Source organism: Lipophrys pholis (assembly GCF_963383615.2).
Source record: "Lipophrys pholis genome assembly, chromosome: 19".
In the NCBI taxonomy this organism is placed as follows: domain Eukaryota; kingdom Metazoa; phylum Chordata; class Actinopteri; order Blenniiformes; family Blenniidae; genus Lipophrys; species Lipophrys pholis.
In genome coordinates this window covers 17,880,947-17,901,391 of record NC_137647.1, presented here as the reverse complement: position 1 = coordinate 17,901,391, position 20,445 = coordinate 17,880,947, and the positions used below count along the sequence as shown (strand labels likewise).

General features: G+C 43.3%; 1 protein-coding gene across 2 annotated transcripts; it reads left to right on the top strand.

The window, feature by feature from the left end:
• Positions 1 to 1,601: 1,601 nt before the first annotated feature.
• Positions 1,602 to 19,531, top strand: ezh1 (enhancer of zeste 1 polycomb repressive complex 2 subunit). Of its 2 annotated transcripts, XM_080488095.1 has the most exons (21): positions 1,602 to 1,976; positions 3,674 to 3,857; positions 4,830 to 4,955; positions 5,451 to 5,573; positions 5,778 to 5,895; positions 6,502 to 6,735; positions 7,131 to 7,233; positions 7,503 to 7,666; positions 8,675 to 8,766; positions 8,874 to 9,036; positions 10,790 to 10,974; positions 13,147 to 13,238; positions 13,432 to 13,460; positions 13,564 to 13,689; positions 15,471 to 15,649; positions 17,365 to 17,460; positions 17,559 to 17,640; positions 17,733 to 17,813; positions 17,900 to 17,984; positions 18,096 to 18,141; positions 18,363 to 19,531. In XM_080488095.1, the coding sequence occupies exons 2-21, from the start codon at positions 3,678 to 3,680 to the stop codon at positions 18,495 to 18,497; spliced, it is 2,439 nt and encodes an 812-aa protein (XP_080344221.1). In that variant the 5' UTR covers positions 1,602 to 1,976; positions 3,674 to 3,677; the 3' UTR covers positions 18,498 to 19,531. The 2 variants fall into 2 exon arrangements, with proteins under 2 accessions (XP_080344221.1, XP_080344222.1); XM_080488096.1 differs by lacking the exon at positions 18,363 to 19,531 and having other exon boundaries at positions 18,096 to 18,305.
• The last annotated feature ends 914 nt before the right edge of the window (positions 19,532 to 20,445 follow it).

The following is a 20,445-nucleotide window of genomic DNA, read 5'->3' as shown; positions in this document are numbered from 1 at the left end:
TAAAGAACACGCCATAAACACAAAATATACAAAGTTGAAAAGTTACGGGAATTTGACTCCACAATTGGGGGATACCCGCCATATCTGGCAGCGCTGATCAACCCGTTTATTTTAAGTTTCAAGTGATTGTCAAATACGAGCCGACAAAATCTAGACAACATGAAGAGTGCAAGAAGAAGGAGAATGAGGGACAAAGAGAGCCTCCGGCGCTTATCCGTGACGTCAGTCACACGTCAATGACGAGGCAGTCTCATGTAGAAAAAAAATCTAAATTGGTACCACATACGATCGGGGCCTAAGTCTGGTGTGACAAAATCGGAATTGGAGCTTTCACATGGTCCAGAGGGGAGATGGCTTCCAAAATAAAAGCCAAAAACTCCTTCAAGATAAAAGTCCTTGTTTATTAAAACATTCAAAATGTATATTTTATCAACGGGCCAAAGGCCGACCCCAACGGGCCAGAGAGCGAGGTCTCGACCAAGGCTGCTTGCAGCTTTAATTAGATTTGGATTCTTTTCATCAGGTATGAGATCCTTATAGGATTCATGAATCTGATTCATTATTCCAACTCAAGGTGTCAAAACTTGTTTTCGTTCAGATGCTACAGCCTCATTCTATCTTGAGGGGGGGCAGCAATGTGACAGCATAACAACTATGAATGTCCAAAGAGGTATGAGCATGTTGTGCAATGAGTAAATAAGCCAGAATAAATTGAAATGATGCTCCGTGTTGCAAAATACAGTAAAATGTCCCAAAACCGAGCCCTGTATTGGTGGTGTTTTGCAGGAATCATATTCACCTTCACCTTGAAGGTTTAATGCTGATGATACTTGATGCTGATTCACAAGCTCATAATAACTGGTGATCATAAATTACCTGAGGGTGTGAACGTGAGCACTTGTGTGATTGTGTGTTTCTCTGTGTTTATAAAGGATGGACTGATGCTTTGCCGGTATGCATCATTGTATACAAGCCCCAAATTGCCACCCTGAACTGGATAAAACTTTGAGTAGTTTTCATTGATGTTACTGCCCCCCCTCTCTGTCTCTGTGTGTCTCTCCCTCTCTCTCTCTCTCTCTCTCTCTGAACGGGGGACAAATTGTGTTGAGCTCTCCCTGGAGGAGGACAGCTGAACAGCATCTGATCAGTTTTCCATCCCACAGAAGTCCATAGGAATGTCAGGAAACGGTGGGCGAGTTTCTCAATCATTGCTCACTCTCACACTAAATGACTCATTCCAACTCTAAAATGATAAAAATAAATAAAAATAAAATAAATAAATCCATATCAATCCATAGCTGTTCTGTAAACCACCTTCTTTTATTTTGCTTTTTGCTGAATAATGGTTTGAAATTGTTTGCGATGTATTTATTTCTATTTATTAACTTAGTAGTACCACACCTCGTCAGCGCCGAATAGAATAATGTCTAATTTCAAGCATCTGTAAAAGAAAAAAGGAAAGAAAAAAAAAAAAACTCGGAGTGTGACTTCGCACATTTAGCGATCTAAACACTCCGGACACTTGCATCAGTTCCTGTGTGCGCGTGTGAGCGGCCGTACAGTGGCTCCTGCACGCTACTTTTTTTTTTTTTTTTTTTTTTAATTCCCAGGACGCAGCGTAGTAATAAATCCTCCTCTGCTAGGAAAGGAAAGGAAAGGCTGTGATCATAATAAAGACGTCACCCTCCTTGCTCGGGTTGGCTCGACCAAGTGCGCAGCTATTTGTAAGCGACAACAACAACAACCTCCAGCAGCACCATGCCCGAGGATAACGCAGGGATTTCGCTGAGATCCCCTCGCCGTGTGGACATGATATCTGCGTCAGATCCATAGCAGAAAGGCGGACTCAAATTGCTCCGGATCTCTCTGCAAAAAAAAAAAAAAAAAAAAGAAACCCAAGAAAAAAAAACACGAGACTTGATCGCGCTGCGGGATCTTGACGCACCAAATAGGACGCAAAAGACGAGGATTTGAAGGTATTTAATAACTGCGACACTTGGTGGTTGTAGGAATCTCGACGCGCACACGCCTGCGCCAGAATAGCGTGCGCAAGGCATTTGTGGCGACGCCGTGTGCGCACGTCTTTTTTCCCCTTTTTTTTTTTTTTTTTTAAAGAGTTGTGCATTTAAATGGGAGCTGCGTAGCTGCGCTGGCACGAGCTGCACCTCCAGGACATCGCGGACTCCGTGGCTGTGGGGGGAACGTGTGCACGCACCGTAGCCTCCAGAAGGGAGAGGAGAGCGCGGGGGGGGGGGGTGGGGACCGGACCGCACCACACCACACCACACCACACCACACCAGTTTCCATTGCTCTTTTTCTTTCATGCCCTTTGCGCCTATTTGAGAGTGTTTTAGCGCACACAGGGCAGTTGATGTCCACCCAGGCGATTATGAAACGGAAAACTGTACTACGCACTTTTCTGTTGTGCTTTCCTGGAGAGGCACGCCCACTCCTGAGCAATGTGGATGCCCCATGCTGTTCTATCGCAACACTTTATCCACATTGTTTTATTCTGCCTCCGTCATTTGATCATTGGCCACCCACGATTGAGAAAAAAGAAAAGAAAAAGAGCCCACTTCAGGCGTTTAAAGCAGCGTTGGAGAGGGCTTCTTTTTATTTTTTTTACACCAGATGTCTATTTTGTTTTGCCAACAGAGGGGGGCACTCTTTCAAAAGAGGCTCTGTCGGGTCGAATGGGGAAGCGTCATGTTTTCAAGACGCCACATAACACGTAATGCTCCTACTATAGTTTTAAGACTGCAAGTGGACTGTGTAAAAGCTTATTGCGCCGATAAAATAACACTTTGCCTTAGTTTTAGTGGTGATATCAGGACAGAGTGGAAGATTAGGAAGCAGATAAGATCAGGGTGTGATTTATTATTAGTAGTAGTAAAATTAATGCTATTGAGTGTCTTGGATTTTTGCAGATGAAACTAAATGAAAGACCATAACAAATAAATTACCTGCTCCAATCTAACTAGCACCCATCATTAAAAATCATACATTGCCAGATCTGACATTTGCAGTTTTGGAAATAGATGAAATCCGAATTATATCAACATTTATGACTTGTTTATGTGTAAGCTATATTCTGTGTGAGTTTAGAGTTAATCACCCATTGCACTCTCAATGCATCAGCTCTGATGTTATGTGTAGCTGGAATAAATGTCATGATTAAATGCCATTATGTAATGCAGGGAAACTCACACTTGTAGACAAATGATATTGCATAGGCATCTGTCATTTTTAACAATACACTCGATCATACATACTCACAATACTGGGTTTCGTCCGAAGGAGGATATGTGGACAAGAATATTTACGGATCTACCATTAACATCAATTCCTTTTACTTAGAGAATAAACTCAGAATTCAACCATAATTTACTGGTAAACACAAGGAAAAGGTGTTGCATGTGTGTAGTTAATGCATTAGAGATCTGCTTTACTTTGGTTTGATTCCCTGTGCATTTGATATATTTTGTCTGCCAGTGAAGTAATATTAATTTCTAGAATAGAAGATCATTTTATGATAATTCTCCCTATAATCACATTAATTAAACAGAAAGAGATGGGCTAACCCTGACTCTTCATCAGGTCTTGATGTGATCCACAATGGTCCTTTTGTTGTAGAATTGAATCGGTGTTGAACATTTCTTCGTCTTTTTGAAGAGTCATGGAAGAAACAGCAGCTGCACTCCCTGCCTCTGGCGCCACTGTCACCGCGCCAACTCCAAAACCTCCACCTGTCACTCCGGCCAACTCCCGCAGCCTGCTGGAGTGGAGACGGAGGGTGAAGTCGGAATACATGCGCCTTCGTCAGTTAAAACGCCTTAAAAAAGCAGAGCAAGTCAAGGTGGGTCAATCTGTTAAAGGCATCCCGCTGCAGAAATGTGGCCATATGCACTGCAACGCTTTTATTTCTGAATTACAGCAGGTGTGTTCAAATGTTCTGCTCTGCAGCCAAAATGCTGTGAATGCAGACAAGAACCTGGCCTAGTGATGTTTGAGTTATCAAAATGAGTCATGTTTGCAAAAAATATTAATAATTTTAAGATTTAATGGTAAAATATGTATATTTTTTGTGGGGGGGTTTAAATCAATATAATTGCCGCCCAACATACAACAGATTCATGACTTAAATTCGACATGGTGTCGCCATTTTAAACCTAGAATACCAGCTGAGAAGGAAACAACTTTCTTTTTAGGTTGTCATGCAGAAGTTTCCTAAGCGACAAAGTGACACAGTGAGCATTTCTTAAAATAGCTCATATCACTTTAATGTCAAATATGGAGGGCAGACGATGCAGTTGCAGTGGTTACCACGGAAGTTTCCGCATTTGAACTTGCATGGTGGCTTCTTCCCACAAACCAGAGATATGCTTGTGGATTAACTGTCATCAGATGTAATTGGCTCCAGCACAATAACTCAGATGCTATGAAACACAACTTACAAGTGATGTTTTATTTATTTTTTTAAGATCAGCTTTTGAACAAAATTACATTTAACAGCTGAACAGGGAGAGTAACTAGTTGAGGTCAAAAACAGGGGGAATTATCTACAGCCTCAAAGGCCTGTATTTGCACCATGGGGCAAATCTGAAACACACACTGGGACAACATGCAAACTGTAAACTTACCTATTCAACACATTTTCTATTCAAATGACATGTTGTGGATAAAACCACCAGTTTTGGAATAACTTCTTTTGCTGCAGTCTGTCTGTATTTGCTGCCTTTGCAGGACAGTGTCGTGCTCCAAGACACGTGTTTTTGTGATTTAATGTGTTTCTATCTTACGTGAGATTTGGCTTTTCTTGTGTTTCTAGACCCTGTTCATGTCGAACAGGCAAAAGATTGAGCAGCAGACAAATCTCCTGAACGCAGAGTGGTCCAAGCTCAGGATTCAGTCCATGCCCCTGTCAACATCTGGAGGAGCCCAGGCCAACAAGAAGGTATGTGTGGTGTCTTAAAAAGACCAGGGAAATAATGCCATTCGCCACACTTGTTTTGTTTTTTGGTGAAATATTGCATCTCTCAGCATATTCCTGCCCGGGCAGCTGCAGCCCAGCCAGCTATCTAGTTTGGTTTGTCGGTAAAATCTCATAATAGTGATCATGTTAAATCCTCAACACAAGCCCTGCTGTTCTGCCCTGATCCCGTCCTGGTTGTCAGGGGTTAGTAGAATATCTCAGGACGGAGCAGGGTGCCACGGATGGATCATATAGCAGCCTGACGTTGGTCTGTGGCCCTGTGGGAGCTCAGAACACAAACAGCCTGAGGGCAGAACATGGTTTTCCTCCCACCTGCTGACGGCGTCCACTTTATATTGTTTATTCTTCCCGTTTGGGGTCAAGCGACATATCTATCTGATTACGTAGTGCTAAAACTGCAATGATTGTGTGGAGTATTTTGCTGATTTTCCCAACCCGCCTCTGTATTTCCTACAGATGTGTACAGTGGAGTTCGGCTTCCCAGGATTCAAAACCCAAGCCATTGCCATGAGGGCTCTGTCGACGGTGGCAGGAATCCCCTTCATGTACTCGTGGTCACCACTACAGCACAACTTTATGGTATGAACTCAAAGGAAGCAGGAACTAACTTCACTGTTGTTTCATCAAAAACATCAAAACCAGTTGGACAACCTTAATCATTTGACAGAAAACAATTTTTTCCTGCAAAAGCTTTCACCAAATTCATAGTTTACGTACAAACCTCAGGTAGTGGTGTAGCGGGACATGCGACCCGGTAGTCACTCTTCTGTGCGTGTGTTCCAGGTGGAGGATGAGACGTTTCTTCACAACATCCCCTACATGGGCGACGAGGTTCTGGAGCAGGATGAGGCCTTTCTGGAGGAGCTCATCGACAATTATGATGGTGTACATGGTGACAGAGGTGCGTCTTCAAAACCTATTTAAAGATATTGAAGGATATGATCACAAGTGTGTTGCAAGTGGTGCATGAGGTTAATTACAGGACATGTTTGTTCACATGTCATTTCTGTTCATGAATGGGTTACATCCTTATTGCACAATGCAAAGACAGAGTACAGGATGATGGTAAATTGTTCGCTGAGATCGGCTCCAGCCCCTAGACAGGAGATAGACATTAGAATTCACAGTTATTTGTCTTCACATTGAACTGAAATAACAGCCTACTGGTATGTTTACGACATATACTATGCAGCAGACCTTTTGTAATGTTTACAACAAAGCTGTTTTTCTGACTCCAAGTTGGATAATTGTGGCATTTTTACCATCTGAGAATTCACTGAGAGCTTTTATCGTCTATAAAAGAGAGAAAACAGAAGCAGGACTTTTTTTCCTGTTGCCCACACCAGCTGTGAAACACTGGATCCAATGCTCGTCACACTAATCATATCAATCCAGGATGTAAATATTGATGAAACTACACCAGAGTTGGTTGAAAACAGACCGAGACCTGACATGTTTGTTTGGTGCAGATGGTAGTATTCATACTCTCATCTGTACTGTGTTCCAGAGGGCGGATTCATCAGCGACGAGCTCTTTAAAGAGCTGGTTGAAGCTCTGAGCCAGTACTCTGACCATGAAGAGGAGGAAGAGGAGGAGGCGAGAGGAGCTGGACCTGCAGCCGAGGCGACCGGAAAGAAAGAGGACGAGAGAGCGATGAGGAGGAGCTCCGCCGAGAGCTCGGAGGAGACAAAAACTGGAGCTGTGGCCTTCATCAGGAGGAAGAGGAGGAGCACCACTGAGGGTGAGTCCTTAGTGGTGCGCTTGTGCGATCGCTCGGTGAGGGACGGGAACAAGGCAGACACTGTCTGTGTCTGTACACTGTGCAGCTTCCACGAGGTCGCCCTGCCACAGCAGCTCTTCAGCTGGCTTTGTTTGTTTTAAAGCTGCCCTTGTGTCCCTGCACAGTTCCTGTGTGTGAGTGAACCTGTTTGCCCATGACACTGATACCGCCTGGCTCTCATTACAGAAGTCATGACCTCTTGTACCCGCTTTTATGGGAAACGGGACTGTGTAGGAGACACAAATGCTTATCGGGTGAAAATGGAAGCACAGTAGATATGCATGAGTCAAACATACGTGCACCAGTATTCGATCCGGGAGATTTGCCTAACGGTCTCCGTTCAATGTCTCCCAAAGTGCGGGATTCGTCCAGCAGCAAGAAGATCCCGGATGATAAGATATTTACGGCCATCGCCTCGATGTTCCCCTACAAGGGTACCACAGAGGAGCTGAAGGAAAAGTAAGAAAAGTGCAGTCACTCCAAAGACTCATGTGCACAATGCGGAGCATTCTGTTGCTTAGTGTTCACCATGGAGACGCAAGCTGTCGGGGAGGAAAGTAATAATGGTGGCTCCCTCTCAGGCTCTCTGAGTGAAACAAGGAGTTGCATCAGCATCTGAAAGGGCTTGTCCCAAAAAGAAACATCTACATCTTTTTCCCCATGTCCACGCAATAAAAGGCCGCAGACAATGGCACACGCCATTAAAGCTTTGCCTCCCTCCTCCGCAGGTACAAGGACCTCTTGGAGCCCCCCAACCCGGTGAAGCTGCCCCCTCTCTGCACCCCGAACCTCGACGGGCCTTTTGCAAAGTCTGTGCAGAGGGAGCAGTCGCTACACTCCTTCCACACGCTCTTCTGCAGACGATGCTTCAAATACGACTGTTTTCTCCACCGTAATGACTTTTATTTACTTCTAAAGTTCATGATTGAAATTCAGTTCATACACCGAAGGGCTTAAGTCACACAACAAACAGTTCGACTACTAAATTAAGTAAAAATGGCAGTAAAATCCACTGATCATGTAATATCTCTTTTGTTATTATTATTATGGAAAATTCCAACTGCGACTATGACAAAACCTCACGAGGACATTGTAGTTTTCCAGATCCTTCTGAACAGATCTCGATGGACATTTTGCCAAGTGTGTCCATTGTTTGTGGATCTCAATGCATTGATCAGATATGATCGAACTGTTTAGTTCCTTCTGATCAATGCTGTCAAATTCTTCGAAGACAGATTTCGTTTCCTCTGGCAAACACTCAGTCACAGTTCACAAATCAAGTCTGGAAATGAGCAACCATAAACATCTTCATTTAAAGAAATGCAAAAGACTGTCGCTTTTCTCCACAAAGTGTTTCTGCAGCCTTTTGCATGCATGTTTTCACAAATTCACCCTCGAGGTGTGAGTGTGAAGCTGATCCTATTTTGGCAATAAGCCAAAAAGTTTCACTATTGAAACTGTACAACCCCCAGTGGGCAAACTCAGAATAGCAACAATGAGAAGCAGCTATTAGAAAAGTGCAATAGAATGCCGTCTGAACCCATTTTGTGGGCCGATTTCTGCACATGTGGCATGTTTAATTCCGGTCCCCTATTGGGCTTTCTAGTAGTGGTTCAGCACTAGAAACTGACAACACAAACAATTTTTTAAAAGATGAAGAGTGTGCCTGTTATTGGTATATGCAATTGCTTATAACCAAACCTGATTAGACATTTTTAAAGAGCAGACTGTGATGTGTGCCTTCCTACCGTCCCACAATATTTGCACATTTTAAGTCCTCTGGAATCGTTTGACTTTTGAGTTGTGTTGATGTGCCTCTTTATCCTTTGCTTTCATTAGGTAACCACTAACGGTCTCATGTACAATAGCAAGTCTCATATGTTTGATTGTGTTGTTGAAGCGTTTCATGCTACACCCAATGTTTACAAGAGGAAGAGTAAGGAGATCCACATGGAAACCGAGCCATGTGGCGTCGACTGCTTCCTGTTACAGGTGCGTCCACTGTGACATCATGCATTCTGCACCCGCCATTTGCTCCCTCTTGCTTTGCCATTTACTAAGTTTCCTGTCTCCTCCCCATCCCTCGTGCTCTGGTGAAGAAAGGGGCTAAAGAATTTGTGGATCAGAACATGTTGCGGTCACAGAGGTCTCGGAGGCGACGGAGGCAGCAGCGTCCCACCAGCTCCAGCTGCCCCGGACCGTCCGGGTCTGTTGAGGAGGGCAAAGAGGGCGAGAGTGACCATGAAACCACTTCCTCCTCAGGTATGACACTGACATTCGTCCCGCTTTAAAAACCTCAAGCATATTACTTTTTTTTTTTAAGGCTGTAAAACAAAATCTGGTATTGCAGTTAAGGCTCTCTGGCCTGCGGGTGCTTACAGTACAGACAGGGTGCAATTTGTAAAGAAACCAGAGGGCAGGATGTTTCCAGTGGGAGTGGTTACTTTCCACAGCATGTGTTTTTAGCTTTAAAAATGTCACATTTTTCACAAATTTTGTAATGGAGACAAATTAAAATGATGAGTTGAAGTGAACAAGTGTGACAGATTTGACACTTTCAGGCTTATATATCAAGAACTCTCCACTTCCAAAGAAAAAGAGGCACTTATTAGCCCCGCTGCGATAAAGATTTATATTCCCAGCAGCTAAACGAAACACAACGAAAAGGCTTTTATTGTGGAAAATCTTCCAGAAATCCAACATATTTTTCACTCAGCGTGATAAAGTATAGTGCGATAAGGTTATAGTGTGACTTTTACTGACGATATGCTCACAGCTTTACTTTGTTTCAATCATTTAATGTATCTTGTGTTATCTGTTGGCGAAGGAGCTTTAATCCCCTTTAGACAGAAATAGATTGCAAAAGGAATTCAGCCTTTTTCAGGGGGAAGGAAGCGTAGATCCACCCAGACTGGTGGCCTACGGGCTTCATTCTTTGAGGCTTATGAGCAAAGTTACGAGAAATCAGGAAGAAATTATTGGTTTTACATGTGATGGGAGGACGGTCCCTTTGGCCACGTTTGAAGCAGATGTTAATTGTAATGACCCTGTATGAGCGAGAGCCAAGCATGGCGATTTAGGAAATGTCCTTTGCAGTCATGACAGTGATAACAGAGTGTCTCGTTCCCGGTGCAGACGCTACTCTGATTCGTTTTAAAGGATTTTCTTCGTCACTTTACAACTGAGGTGGTGCATCATTTACCATAACCTCCCCCACACCCCTCCCTTTCTGAAGGCACTGGAGCTGCTCCTTAGAAAAGTGAAATTCGGCCACAGGCGCCAGCTTTCAAGTCTGAATCTGCTTTCTCCTTCCTCTCCTCTCTTCATATCAGCTCGCTCTTGCCAAGCAAAATAAACCAACCATTAGCTTTTCATGTTTCAGCTTCTATATAAACATCTTCCTCCCGTCTCTCCCTGCCTTCTACTTTGTGTTTTCGCCCCTCTTTTTTTAATCTCTCGCTTGACATATTTAGGTTTATCTCCCCCGAGAAATCTCAGGTCCTTGTTCATCAGCGCCCGTGCCTCGCCGAACGCCTCCCTCCTTAGTTTTGGAAACCACTGGTGCTCAGCCGGTGACTCAGCAGACTCTCTCTCACACGTGTGGAGATAATGTGGAAAAAACAGATTGTCGAGCAGATTAATAAAGCTACGCAGTGGCTGAGCATGTGGCTACGGCAATGCTGCATTCAGCCTGTTGCCAGGCAACGTTCGGCTCAAGCTGTGGGTGTACGAGCAGTGACGCTGAATATCCCAAAACAGTAAATGAAAGCGCACGGTCCAGAGAGCCGCAAGAATCTCCTCCAGAAATAGCAGTCTGTACATTGGGGTTCAGTTAGTAAAGCTGATGTGTTGTGTGTGCAGAGACGAGGTTTCAAAAACTTTGCCAAGACCAGAAATGTTTGCATATGCAGCGACATGCCCGTAGATCTTTGGGGGAGGGGGGGGACATGGCTATTATTTCTGCCAAATGAGTCAGTGAGGTTCATGTGCGTCTGTGAATGTGTGGCTGAAACAGAGGGGAATTCACGCTGCCAGACCCCCATCAAGCTGCGTCCAGGGGACGATGACGCGGTGCAGCAGGCGTGCTGTGTGGTCCAGTGGAGTGGAGCAGAGGAGTCACTGTTCAGGGTGCTGCACGGCACGTACTTCAACAACTTCTGCTCCATCGCCCGCCTCATCGGCACTAAGAACTGCAAGGAGGTGAAGTACTCACACACTTGACAGTTTTCTAAAAGCAGCATGTTTTCTTTGGCACCACAGCCTGAGGAGTCGGCTCTGACATTACGGCATGCCTTAATGGTTTTAACAGCAGACGATGTAGTCCGACACCAGTCTGACTAATATTGACTGGCAATCATGCGTCTACCAGTTTGGGAATAACATGGAACTGCAATGTCCTAACTTATTATTAGGATATTGATCATTGATAATAGTTTCAGTTACTAACGTTCTACTTGCTCTCGGCTATATTCAGTAATTATAATTAGCATTAACGCGAACTTAGTTACTATCACCCTAAACTCATGTTTACTGGAGGAGGCACACCCCATTAATCCAGAACAGAGTCACTCTTTCTCACACCGACACGAAAATGTCCGACTGTAAGTACCATCAATATTAAGTCTAGAGTACCTGAGTACTGAAGTACTGCATTAACAGCTTAAAATAAAGGTTAACCAAGTTCTAACACGTATTAGCTTGTCTGCTGCATGTTGGTAGTTTATCTCAGCTTATCTGCCTTTAATTATTCTTATTTACAATTTGTATATCTATTTCTTTGGTATGATTTCACCATAATTGAATGCTCACTGATATATGTGAAACTGAGCTGCTGTGATCTTTTTCCATTCCCTTTCCATTCTTCCTTGTTCTCATTATCCAGACACCAACAGTGTAACCTGATTGCTGAGAGTCTGTTTTATAGTTTGTTATGTTTGGAGCGGCCCATGTTGCCTGCAGGCTAAACCTCACGCAGAGAGGAGCAACAGGCGAGAAAAAGAATGTGTTTTCACTTGATACATGGTCGTATGAATGGGGCCCAAGTTACCAATAAAGCCTGTCGGTGCTTGTTATACATTCAGTATTGTATCATCTGCATAATCAGATGATCAGCTGTGTTTGTAGTTCATGCTGATGCTGCAATAATCAAATCACCTGTGGTTACACCTTGAAAAGTAGAATGTTCTCATGGTTGCTTTAATAAAGCCCATATAAAAATATTTTTTGCATTTTCTCATTGGCAAAGAAATGTATTATATTGGGGATATTTATCTTTATGTTTTTTTACAGTTGCATAGGAATACATCTGCGAATGGAAATTTAGGCTTTAATCTAGTTTAAATCTGTTAAATTTCTCGTAACAAGTAGTCACAAATCACTTTCCAGCGTGGTTAACCCCATGATTGTTTTCTGGAGAAATGACCACGAGAGGCTTTTCTTCTCTCTGTAAACAGACTTCAATTTTTTATTTTTTTTTGGTTTTTTGTCAAGTCAAACCATGAACTCCTGCTAAAACTCCCAGAAACTTGATGCGCAGTTGTTTCGAAATAATGTGATTTCTGTTGTGTTTGCGTCAGAGCGAGTGCAATAACAGACACGTCCTGTGCCTGCGGTTTTATGGTGTGGATAATTGGGCTGACTACAGAGAGAATGGCATGTGGCACCATAAACAGGGATGCTTACCAGATGTGACGTCTCTCATATTCTCTCATGATGCAGTCATTCAGACATTCCCAGCCTCGTGTAACCGGAGCTTCAGCTGGGCCCTGCATGAAGAGCTTCGGCTTCAGAACATAATGTGACTTTCGAAATTAGATTTTTGTGCTCCGGGTTAATACATGACGAACGTGATGAAGCAGCCTTGCTCCTCCGCGTTCAAATCGTGCCGGCACCCCCGCCTCCTGTCCCGCTGCCAGAGAATCCTCGTGTCTGGACTGCACTGTCACTCACTGCGGGGATATTCAGAGAAACCCGGCCTCTGCTTCACTCACTGGAAATGCTGAAACCAGCTGCATCATAATGTGCGTCTGCGTCTTAGGGAGGAGGTCAAATCTGGCTTTTGGCAGCCAGGAGTGGTCAAGTGTGTGTGTGTGTGTGTGTGTGTGTGTGTGTGTGTGTGTGTGTGTGTGTGTGTGTGTGTGTGTGTGTGTGTGTGTGTGTGTGTGTGTGTGTGTGTGTGTGTGTGTGTGGCCTCTGCAGTTTAGTGCACGAGCGCAGCAGTATCGTTCTCAGCTCTGGTGGTCGGCCCGATGTTGCAAAACATAATTACAATGGCGAGAATCAAGTTGTTGTTTGTTTTGCCTTAGCCTTGAATGTTTGTGATGGATTTACCGGATGCAGTGTTTTTGCTCATGTCGTTGTAATTTTCCACAGGTGTACGAATTTGCTATCAAAGAGGTTCTGATCCATCGCGTTCCTCTGGAGGATGGCGGCATCTCGCCCCAGAAGAAGAAAAGGAAACACAGGTGAGATATGTTGAACACTGAATGGGGATTTCTATGTTTGGGTGGATAGACTCTCCATCTGGTCTTCTACTGAATTACTTTACTTTACCTTCTACCTATTAATAGCTCTCAACCCAGTTGCCACAATTGGTGACAAAATACTGGCGATAGGAGGTTTGATAAACCCTTTTCCTGTCTTTGATTGTTGTTGCAGGTTATGGGCAAAGATTCAGCTGAAAAAAGGTACGTTCCCGTCACATTAAAAGCCTGGCCGTCACTACACCGCGCCCTCGAGCAGCACGGCTTCCTGCGCCAGTCTGAGGATGTTTGTCCTCTGTTGCTCCAGATAACTCCTCCAATCAGGTGTACAACTATCAGCCATGTGACCACCCGGACCACCCGTGCGACAGCTCCTGCCCATGTGTGATGACCCAGAATTTCTGTGAGAAGTTCTGCCAGTGCGAGCACGAGTGTGAGTGTCACCTTCCCCTGTCCTGCCGTGTCACCGATACTGTACGCCTCTTTCTTTCTTTCTTGCACAAACAAAAACACGTAAGCAGCCCACTCGGTCCTGTCCGTCCACGCCGCATTCTCTCCTGAAAGCTTCAAAGCCCTTTTCACCGTGACACAATAGAGCCGTGCATCAGAATGTAAAATGACTCTGCAGCGCTCAGTCAGAGGAGAAGCTGTCCTCTGGCAGTGATAGGTGGGTGCCTGTTTAACACAGACCTGCATTCACAATGAAGTTTCTTTTTTGTTTTTGTTTTTTTCCTGCAGCAGAAATGACCCAGAACTGGTGTTTTCTGAAATGGCCACATGGTGAAAGAATGTTTGTTTTTTTGTTTGTTTTAACCTCTATAGAGTTCAGAGAAAGGATACAAAGAACTGTGAAAGGAGGGTTTTACCTCTTTTTTTTTTCTTTTTTTTTTAAATGTATTTCATCTGTTGTGGTTCAGTCACCACCTCTCCCTCCTCCCGCTGCTGCTCCTCCTCTTTACCTCGCCTCTTCCCGTAGCTGAGCGGAGCCGGGGCCAAACAGGAAGCGGCCCCCGGCTCCACATGTGCATGCTCTGAAGACCTGGAGAGGAATCAAAGGGATGTGATGGGCTCCGTGCCTGATGTACAACATCGTCTCCAGCGTCAGTCTGGGTCAAGTGGCCACAGCTCAACGCTGCTGCATCTGATGAGGCTGATGCATGAAACATATGGAGGCTGAGAACAGGAGGTTAAATACTATCAGAGACGAGAGAAAGGCCATTTTCCTCAATATATTAGTTGCGTTAAGGGCAATTAAGGGAAGTGTTAGAGGATCATATTCCAATTTTCACAAATAAAGACACTGGTTATACTTGAAATTATACCGTAAGTTTACTCAAATTCCATCAAGTATTGTAGTATTCTGTAGAAATGGGCAAAAAAATGTATAAAAATGCTAAAGATCTGAGTAGTCCCTTGAAAAATAATGAAAATCAGACATTTTCACGCGGCAGACATAACGTGAAAACACGACAAGTCCTGGCCAAAGAGGACTTTTGTTTCACTCTGACGTTACTTTATCGCCGCTCCGTTTGGCAGTCAGATGCTAATAACATCTGATATTATGAAATGAGTGACACAGTAACGATTGCTGAGGTTTTCATGAGCTTGTGTGACTCAAAACTTTTGTTGTAAATCACAGTAAAGTGGGTCGTGGTCCAACTTTCTCATGGCTGAAAGAAATTTCTCTCAATTCTTGTGAGTTTTCCTCCAAAATGAAAACCAGTCAAAGAGTACGTGTCTCTCATCAGATGCTTTGTATTTTATCAGTATTTCATAAATGGAGAGATGTCATTTTTCTGTCGTGGGAAGTCACAATATTACTACTAAAGTAACTCAAGTACTTCCCATAGAAGCAAATAGCCATTGCTATCAAGTACAGTAGCAAGTACAGCACTGAATATGCCTGATACGTTCCTGTGCCTGTGGTCTGCGTGCAACGTTACGCCTGTCAGAATAGTATTTCAGCACCTCTGCCAGCAGAGGTCTCCGACTGATGATCCTCCCGCCATTACTCAGACGCTGAGATCCAGAGCTGCAACGACATTTTGAGATGGAATTATTTATCATAATCATATCTTGTTTCGCCAAACCGTATAAAGTATTACGTTACTCTCTTGCTGTTCACACGTGTACACACACACACACACACACATACACAGACAGCCTGTCAGCAAATTCCTTTATCGAGCAGCTGTGTGTCCACATGTTTTCCAGGCCAGAACCGCTTCCCGGGCTGCAGGTGTAAGACTCAGTGCAACACCAAGCAGTGTCCCTGCTACCTGGCAGTGAGAGAGTGTGACCCAGATCTCTGCATGACCTGCGGCGCTGCGGACCACTGGGACAGCAAGGCGGTCACCTGCAAGAACTGCAGCATCCAGAGAGGCCTGAAAAAGGTACCTGCAGTGAGCGGCGAGCATTTGTCAGGCATTGTGTTTGTGTTTTTTTTCCAGGTTGAAATAACTAACGCATAAAATAGCATATCAACTTGTGTATGATCCACTGTATTTCATGCTCGACCGACATAAGAACAAAAAAGAAAGGAACCAAAAAAAAAAAGACTCCTATTTATTTGATGTGGATTTGGAATCGTGTAGCTGGAAGTGAACCAGAAACAACATGTGGCCTATTTAAAGATCACATGAAAGGAAAAATACATTACTCACTTTTTGTCTGTGTGTCTTGGGGCTTTTTTTTTTTTTTTTTTTTTTTAAGTCATTTATCACTTTAGCTGTGCCAACAAAAAAACTATTATTGAAGTATTTTAACGTCAAAGTCTCTGATGTATTCTTAAAGCCAGTTCAAATATCTGTGGTGTTTAATAATTCTCATCAAAATGCAGAACCAACTTCCTCATATTTTCTAATAAACATCAACAGCAGTGCTCGCTTTTAGATGTTGGCTCAGACTCTCATGGGTATTCACACAAACTACTCAAAATAGTAATACTGTACTTTGATGGAGTCGTACTAATAAAACAGTAAGTAACTCATATATTACTCAAGACTTTATGGATTTGATGGATAATTTATGACTGGGGATGATTTCCTGAAGGTTTGCCCAGCACAAACACGAGTAAAAGGTCACTACCGACAGATTCGCTAAATAACACTGAACGTGAAATATTGGGCGTGTGTCAGACTCCACAAAATACTGAGAGCTTAGGACCAATGGACTGATGCACAATGTGATTTCCTACATTTTGAAATGTTTACAGTGATTGCATCTGTTTTGAACGTGTTTGAGAAGGTGGTGTTTATCTGGCTCCCTATAGTTGATATTTTCATTATGAAATGTTTGAGATGCTTGTTTGGACTTCATCCAGCAACTCGGTGGAATAAACATAAGAGCTATACAGATTTTAGCCGATTGTTCTCATGTAAACTGGACCTAATGCACACAATGGAGATGGTGAGATAACTTACACCCACAAAACACACACAATCTGAAAGTTCAATCTAGTCCCAGAGCTTTTATTTTTAGCATTTTTTCAGTAGGATTTCAGTAAATGAAGCTCTTAGTTTTCTGACTCATGGTTTTGTTATTAAAACAGCTCCAGATAGCCTCTAAAGAAAGTTGGTGGGCCCCCACCCCCGCCCCCACGCTTTAAGGAACTCTTTACATGACAGAAGTCGTTTTTGTTTTAGAAAAGTTTCACGTTTTCACAGCAACGTTATGAAAATGATATCCGTTTACACGGAATAGGCAGGAATGCTGAAAATAGTGATAATGTTGGGGCAGTAGTGGGCTGTGTTTTATGCAAAAGTTACATTTCCCCCTGTTAACACAGTCAGAACGTTTTTTGAAAAGTTCCACCTTGGGAGACATGTTCAAAAAGATGCAGTCGTGTGAACGGCCACCAAAAGCGCAGCGAAAGTTTTCCGTTTTCACTTGAAGACGTTGTCGAGTCGATGAGACCTAATCTGTCAAATCATCACGGTGACCCACTCTGACGATCTTAACCCTTGAAATTGAGCCAAAGTTTCCCAGGTGTGTTGTTCTTATGTTTTACGAAGTCTGATGCTGGATTTCTGGGACAAATCTAGTTTTGACAATCTCACAGCAGACAAAGCACCTTGTGCCCGTCCCTGACCTTTGACCTCTCTCCTAGCACCTGCTGTTGGCCCCGTCAGACGTGGCCGGATGGGGCACCTTCATCAAAGAGGACGTTCAGAAGAATGAGTTAATCTCCGAGTACTGTGGAGAGGCAAGTCCCTGCAGTTTAGGCAGATTTTGATTCCGACATGGATTATTCAAAGGTTTTATACTTGGAGTCTCACTGTTCCCGCGTGTCTTCACGAGCAGCTGATCTCCCAGGATGAGGCCGACCGACGTGGAAGGATCTATGACAAATACATGTCTAGCTTCCTTTTCAACCTGAACAATGGCAAGTATTCCCTGCTGTCGCCATCGCGCCTTAAGCCTGACACATCCCCGTATTGAGATACCCATAATGTCTGCGCCTGTCTGTCTCAGTAGACTTCGTTGTGGACGCCACACGAAAGGGGAACAAAATCCGCTTTGCAAATCATTCTGTTAATCCCAACTGCTACGCCAAAGGTGAGCGTGAGTGTGTGATGGTGTGTGAACTCTTTGACGATTGAGGATTGGCCTGTTGGTTGACTCTGTGCGCGCTGACGTTGCAGTGGTGATGGTGAACGGAGACCACCGCATCGGAATCTTCGCCAAGCGTGCTATCCTGCAAGGAGAGGAGCTCTTCTTCGACTACAGGTAGGGATGCACCACGATCACGTCTTTAAAATTGAGAAGAAAAAAAAAAGAAAAGAATTGAAAGTGGCCACTGTTCCTTGTGTAAAACCTCTCCGATCATTCCTTCCACAGATACAGCCAAGCCGATGCCCTCAAATATGTGGGAATAGAGCGGGAGGTAGACATGACTTAGTTCTACCGACACACCTCGTCCTTAACTCCTCGGCCACCCACTAATGCTTCAGTTCCTCTCCGCAGCGCCACATCTAGCTGACAAGTTTCCACCAACAGTCACCGTCTCTGCCCTCACTGCTGCATTTCCAAAAATAGAACCCCCTCTCTCCCTCCCTCCCCCCTCCCTCCCTCCCTCCCTCCTCTCTCCCTCTCTGCTGTTTGCAGGTGCTCCGACTCTGCAAACGCTGCAGCGCCTCTGTCAGGGAGAGATCCCCCCCCCCCCCCCCCCCCTCTGCTCCCAAACCCTCCCACCTACCTGTAAGGCTGTATACGCCAAGCTTATTAAACTCAACTATTTAAAGTGGAAATACTATTAATCCATATAGCTTACTGCACTCAAGAGGATCACACACGGTTGATTTTATTCCACCTGATAACAAGAGGCTGCAGTCACAGATTATTACGGTGTGTACTCTCAGCAGTTTTGTTCCTGTACTTATAGACCGGCTTTTCGTTTAACATCTCAATACGTACTGCAAAGCTTTCCCATCGTACCTAGATGATGATGATGATGATGATGATGATGATGATCAGTAAAATGCATGTGCTGTTTTTTGACAAACCATCCGTTGAACATGTTAGCCACAGAATTTAGCTTCCGTCAGCCGCCGTTCCCGTGCAGTCACTCGGTATCGTAGTATGATGTTTTTCCCCTCTGGTCGTTCCTCGGAGAAACTTCTCAACAGCTCGCATCTCCACCTCTGTGGTAAAAAATAAGTTATTGTGCATTTATATCACTGTTCTGCAAAAATAGGCAACCAGACAAGAAACCGACCGACTGACTGAATGTAACCAGAAGATGGTGAAGAGGTCTCATCTTTCTTTTCATTTGAAACATTGTCCTGTTTTTTTTTTCTTTTCTTTTCTTTTGTTTCTTTTGGTACTCAAAACAAACATTTCTCATTGTGTTTACATGATCATGAGATCTTCACTTCTTGTTATGAAACCAGTCACAGACTAAACGTCTTCCTTTAAAAGTCACAGAAAGTGCCAAATGAGTCCACAGAGAAAACTGCTGAAAAACCGCGTGGATCGAGATGTACAATGAAGTGAGCTCTTTTAAAGCTGACCTTTACAAGTTTTTAACCATGGAAAAATTTTAAAATCTGTCTCTTTCGACCAAATATCAAAGTCCCCCAACATGTGAATGTAAAGTATCACTTGCCATCTTTTATTTTCATTTTTTTACCTCCAGATTTTTCATTCGCTGTTTTTGAATTTGAAATCATTGAAGGCTCACTTTGAAATGAGATCATTTTCAGTAGAGATGAACAAAATGAAAGTTTAATGCTATATGTACAGTGTATGCCTATAAAAATAAAGGTTTAACTTTATACATTATCAATCCTGTCTTGTTTTGTGTCGATCAAGTTAATGTAAATGTGTATTTGTTACTTCTTTTAAAGCCGATTTCAGCAACTGAAGGTTAAGGGCTCATGCTTTACTTTTAGTCTCGTACATTCAAGCCAGTGTAAAAGTTTTCTTTAACATTTGTATTATTGTCACATAGCCGTGACACAGACGTACTGTGTGGGTCAGATAAGGACTGATACTCATTTAATTCAGATGAAGCTTCCGATTCTCTGTAATCTGGATGTTATCAGCTCTTAAAAGTAACAAATAACTAATAACAGCCGACATAAACGGGTCCTTAAAGGTAAACTAATGTTACCATGGTTACAGCCAAATGTTAATGAGACCCGAGTTAGTTCAGGATTGATGACATGCCAATCAACAAGTGTTCAAAATAAATATAAAGAAGATGTAATAAAATAACATTGTGATCAGAGTAGAGAGACAGTAATAAGATAAAGGGTGAACTAAAGCTTATTACATGTGAATATTTCCAGTTTAAAATGCGTCTAGCTCTCAATTTTGAAGGAACAATTGCAACAGATTTAAATATGGATATTTGACCTTCAACATTGCATCACAATTTTTGAAAATTATATCACAGGCTGCAAAACAAACCTGCATATCCATACAACTGGCATGTAAATCCAATGTTAATGACGCCCTTTGCTGCACAATACAGTGAAACATCTGAAAATCACATCCTTAAAGTACTGCACTTTGCGACCTTGAGCAGGCATGTGTTTACAAATTCCCATTCATTTGATGCGACTTTGCTTTTTCTGAGAATCACTGATCTTGGGTGAAGTCTGTTACGCGTTTAATGAAACAGTTCCTATAAAGTCAGGTTGTGTTCTTTGTCATTTTTTACATCATCCTGCGAGCTGCTGTCGAT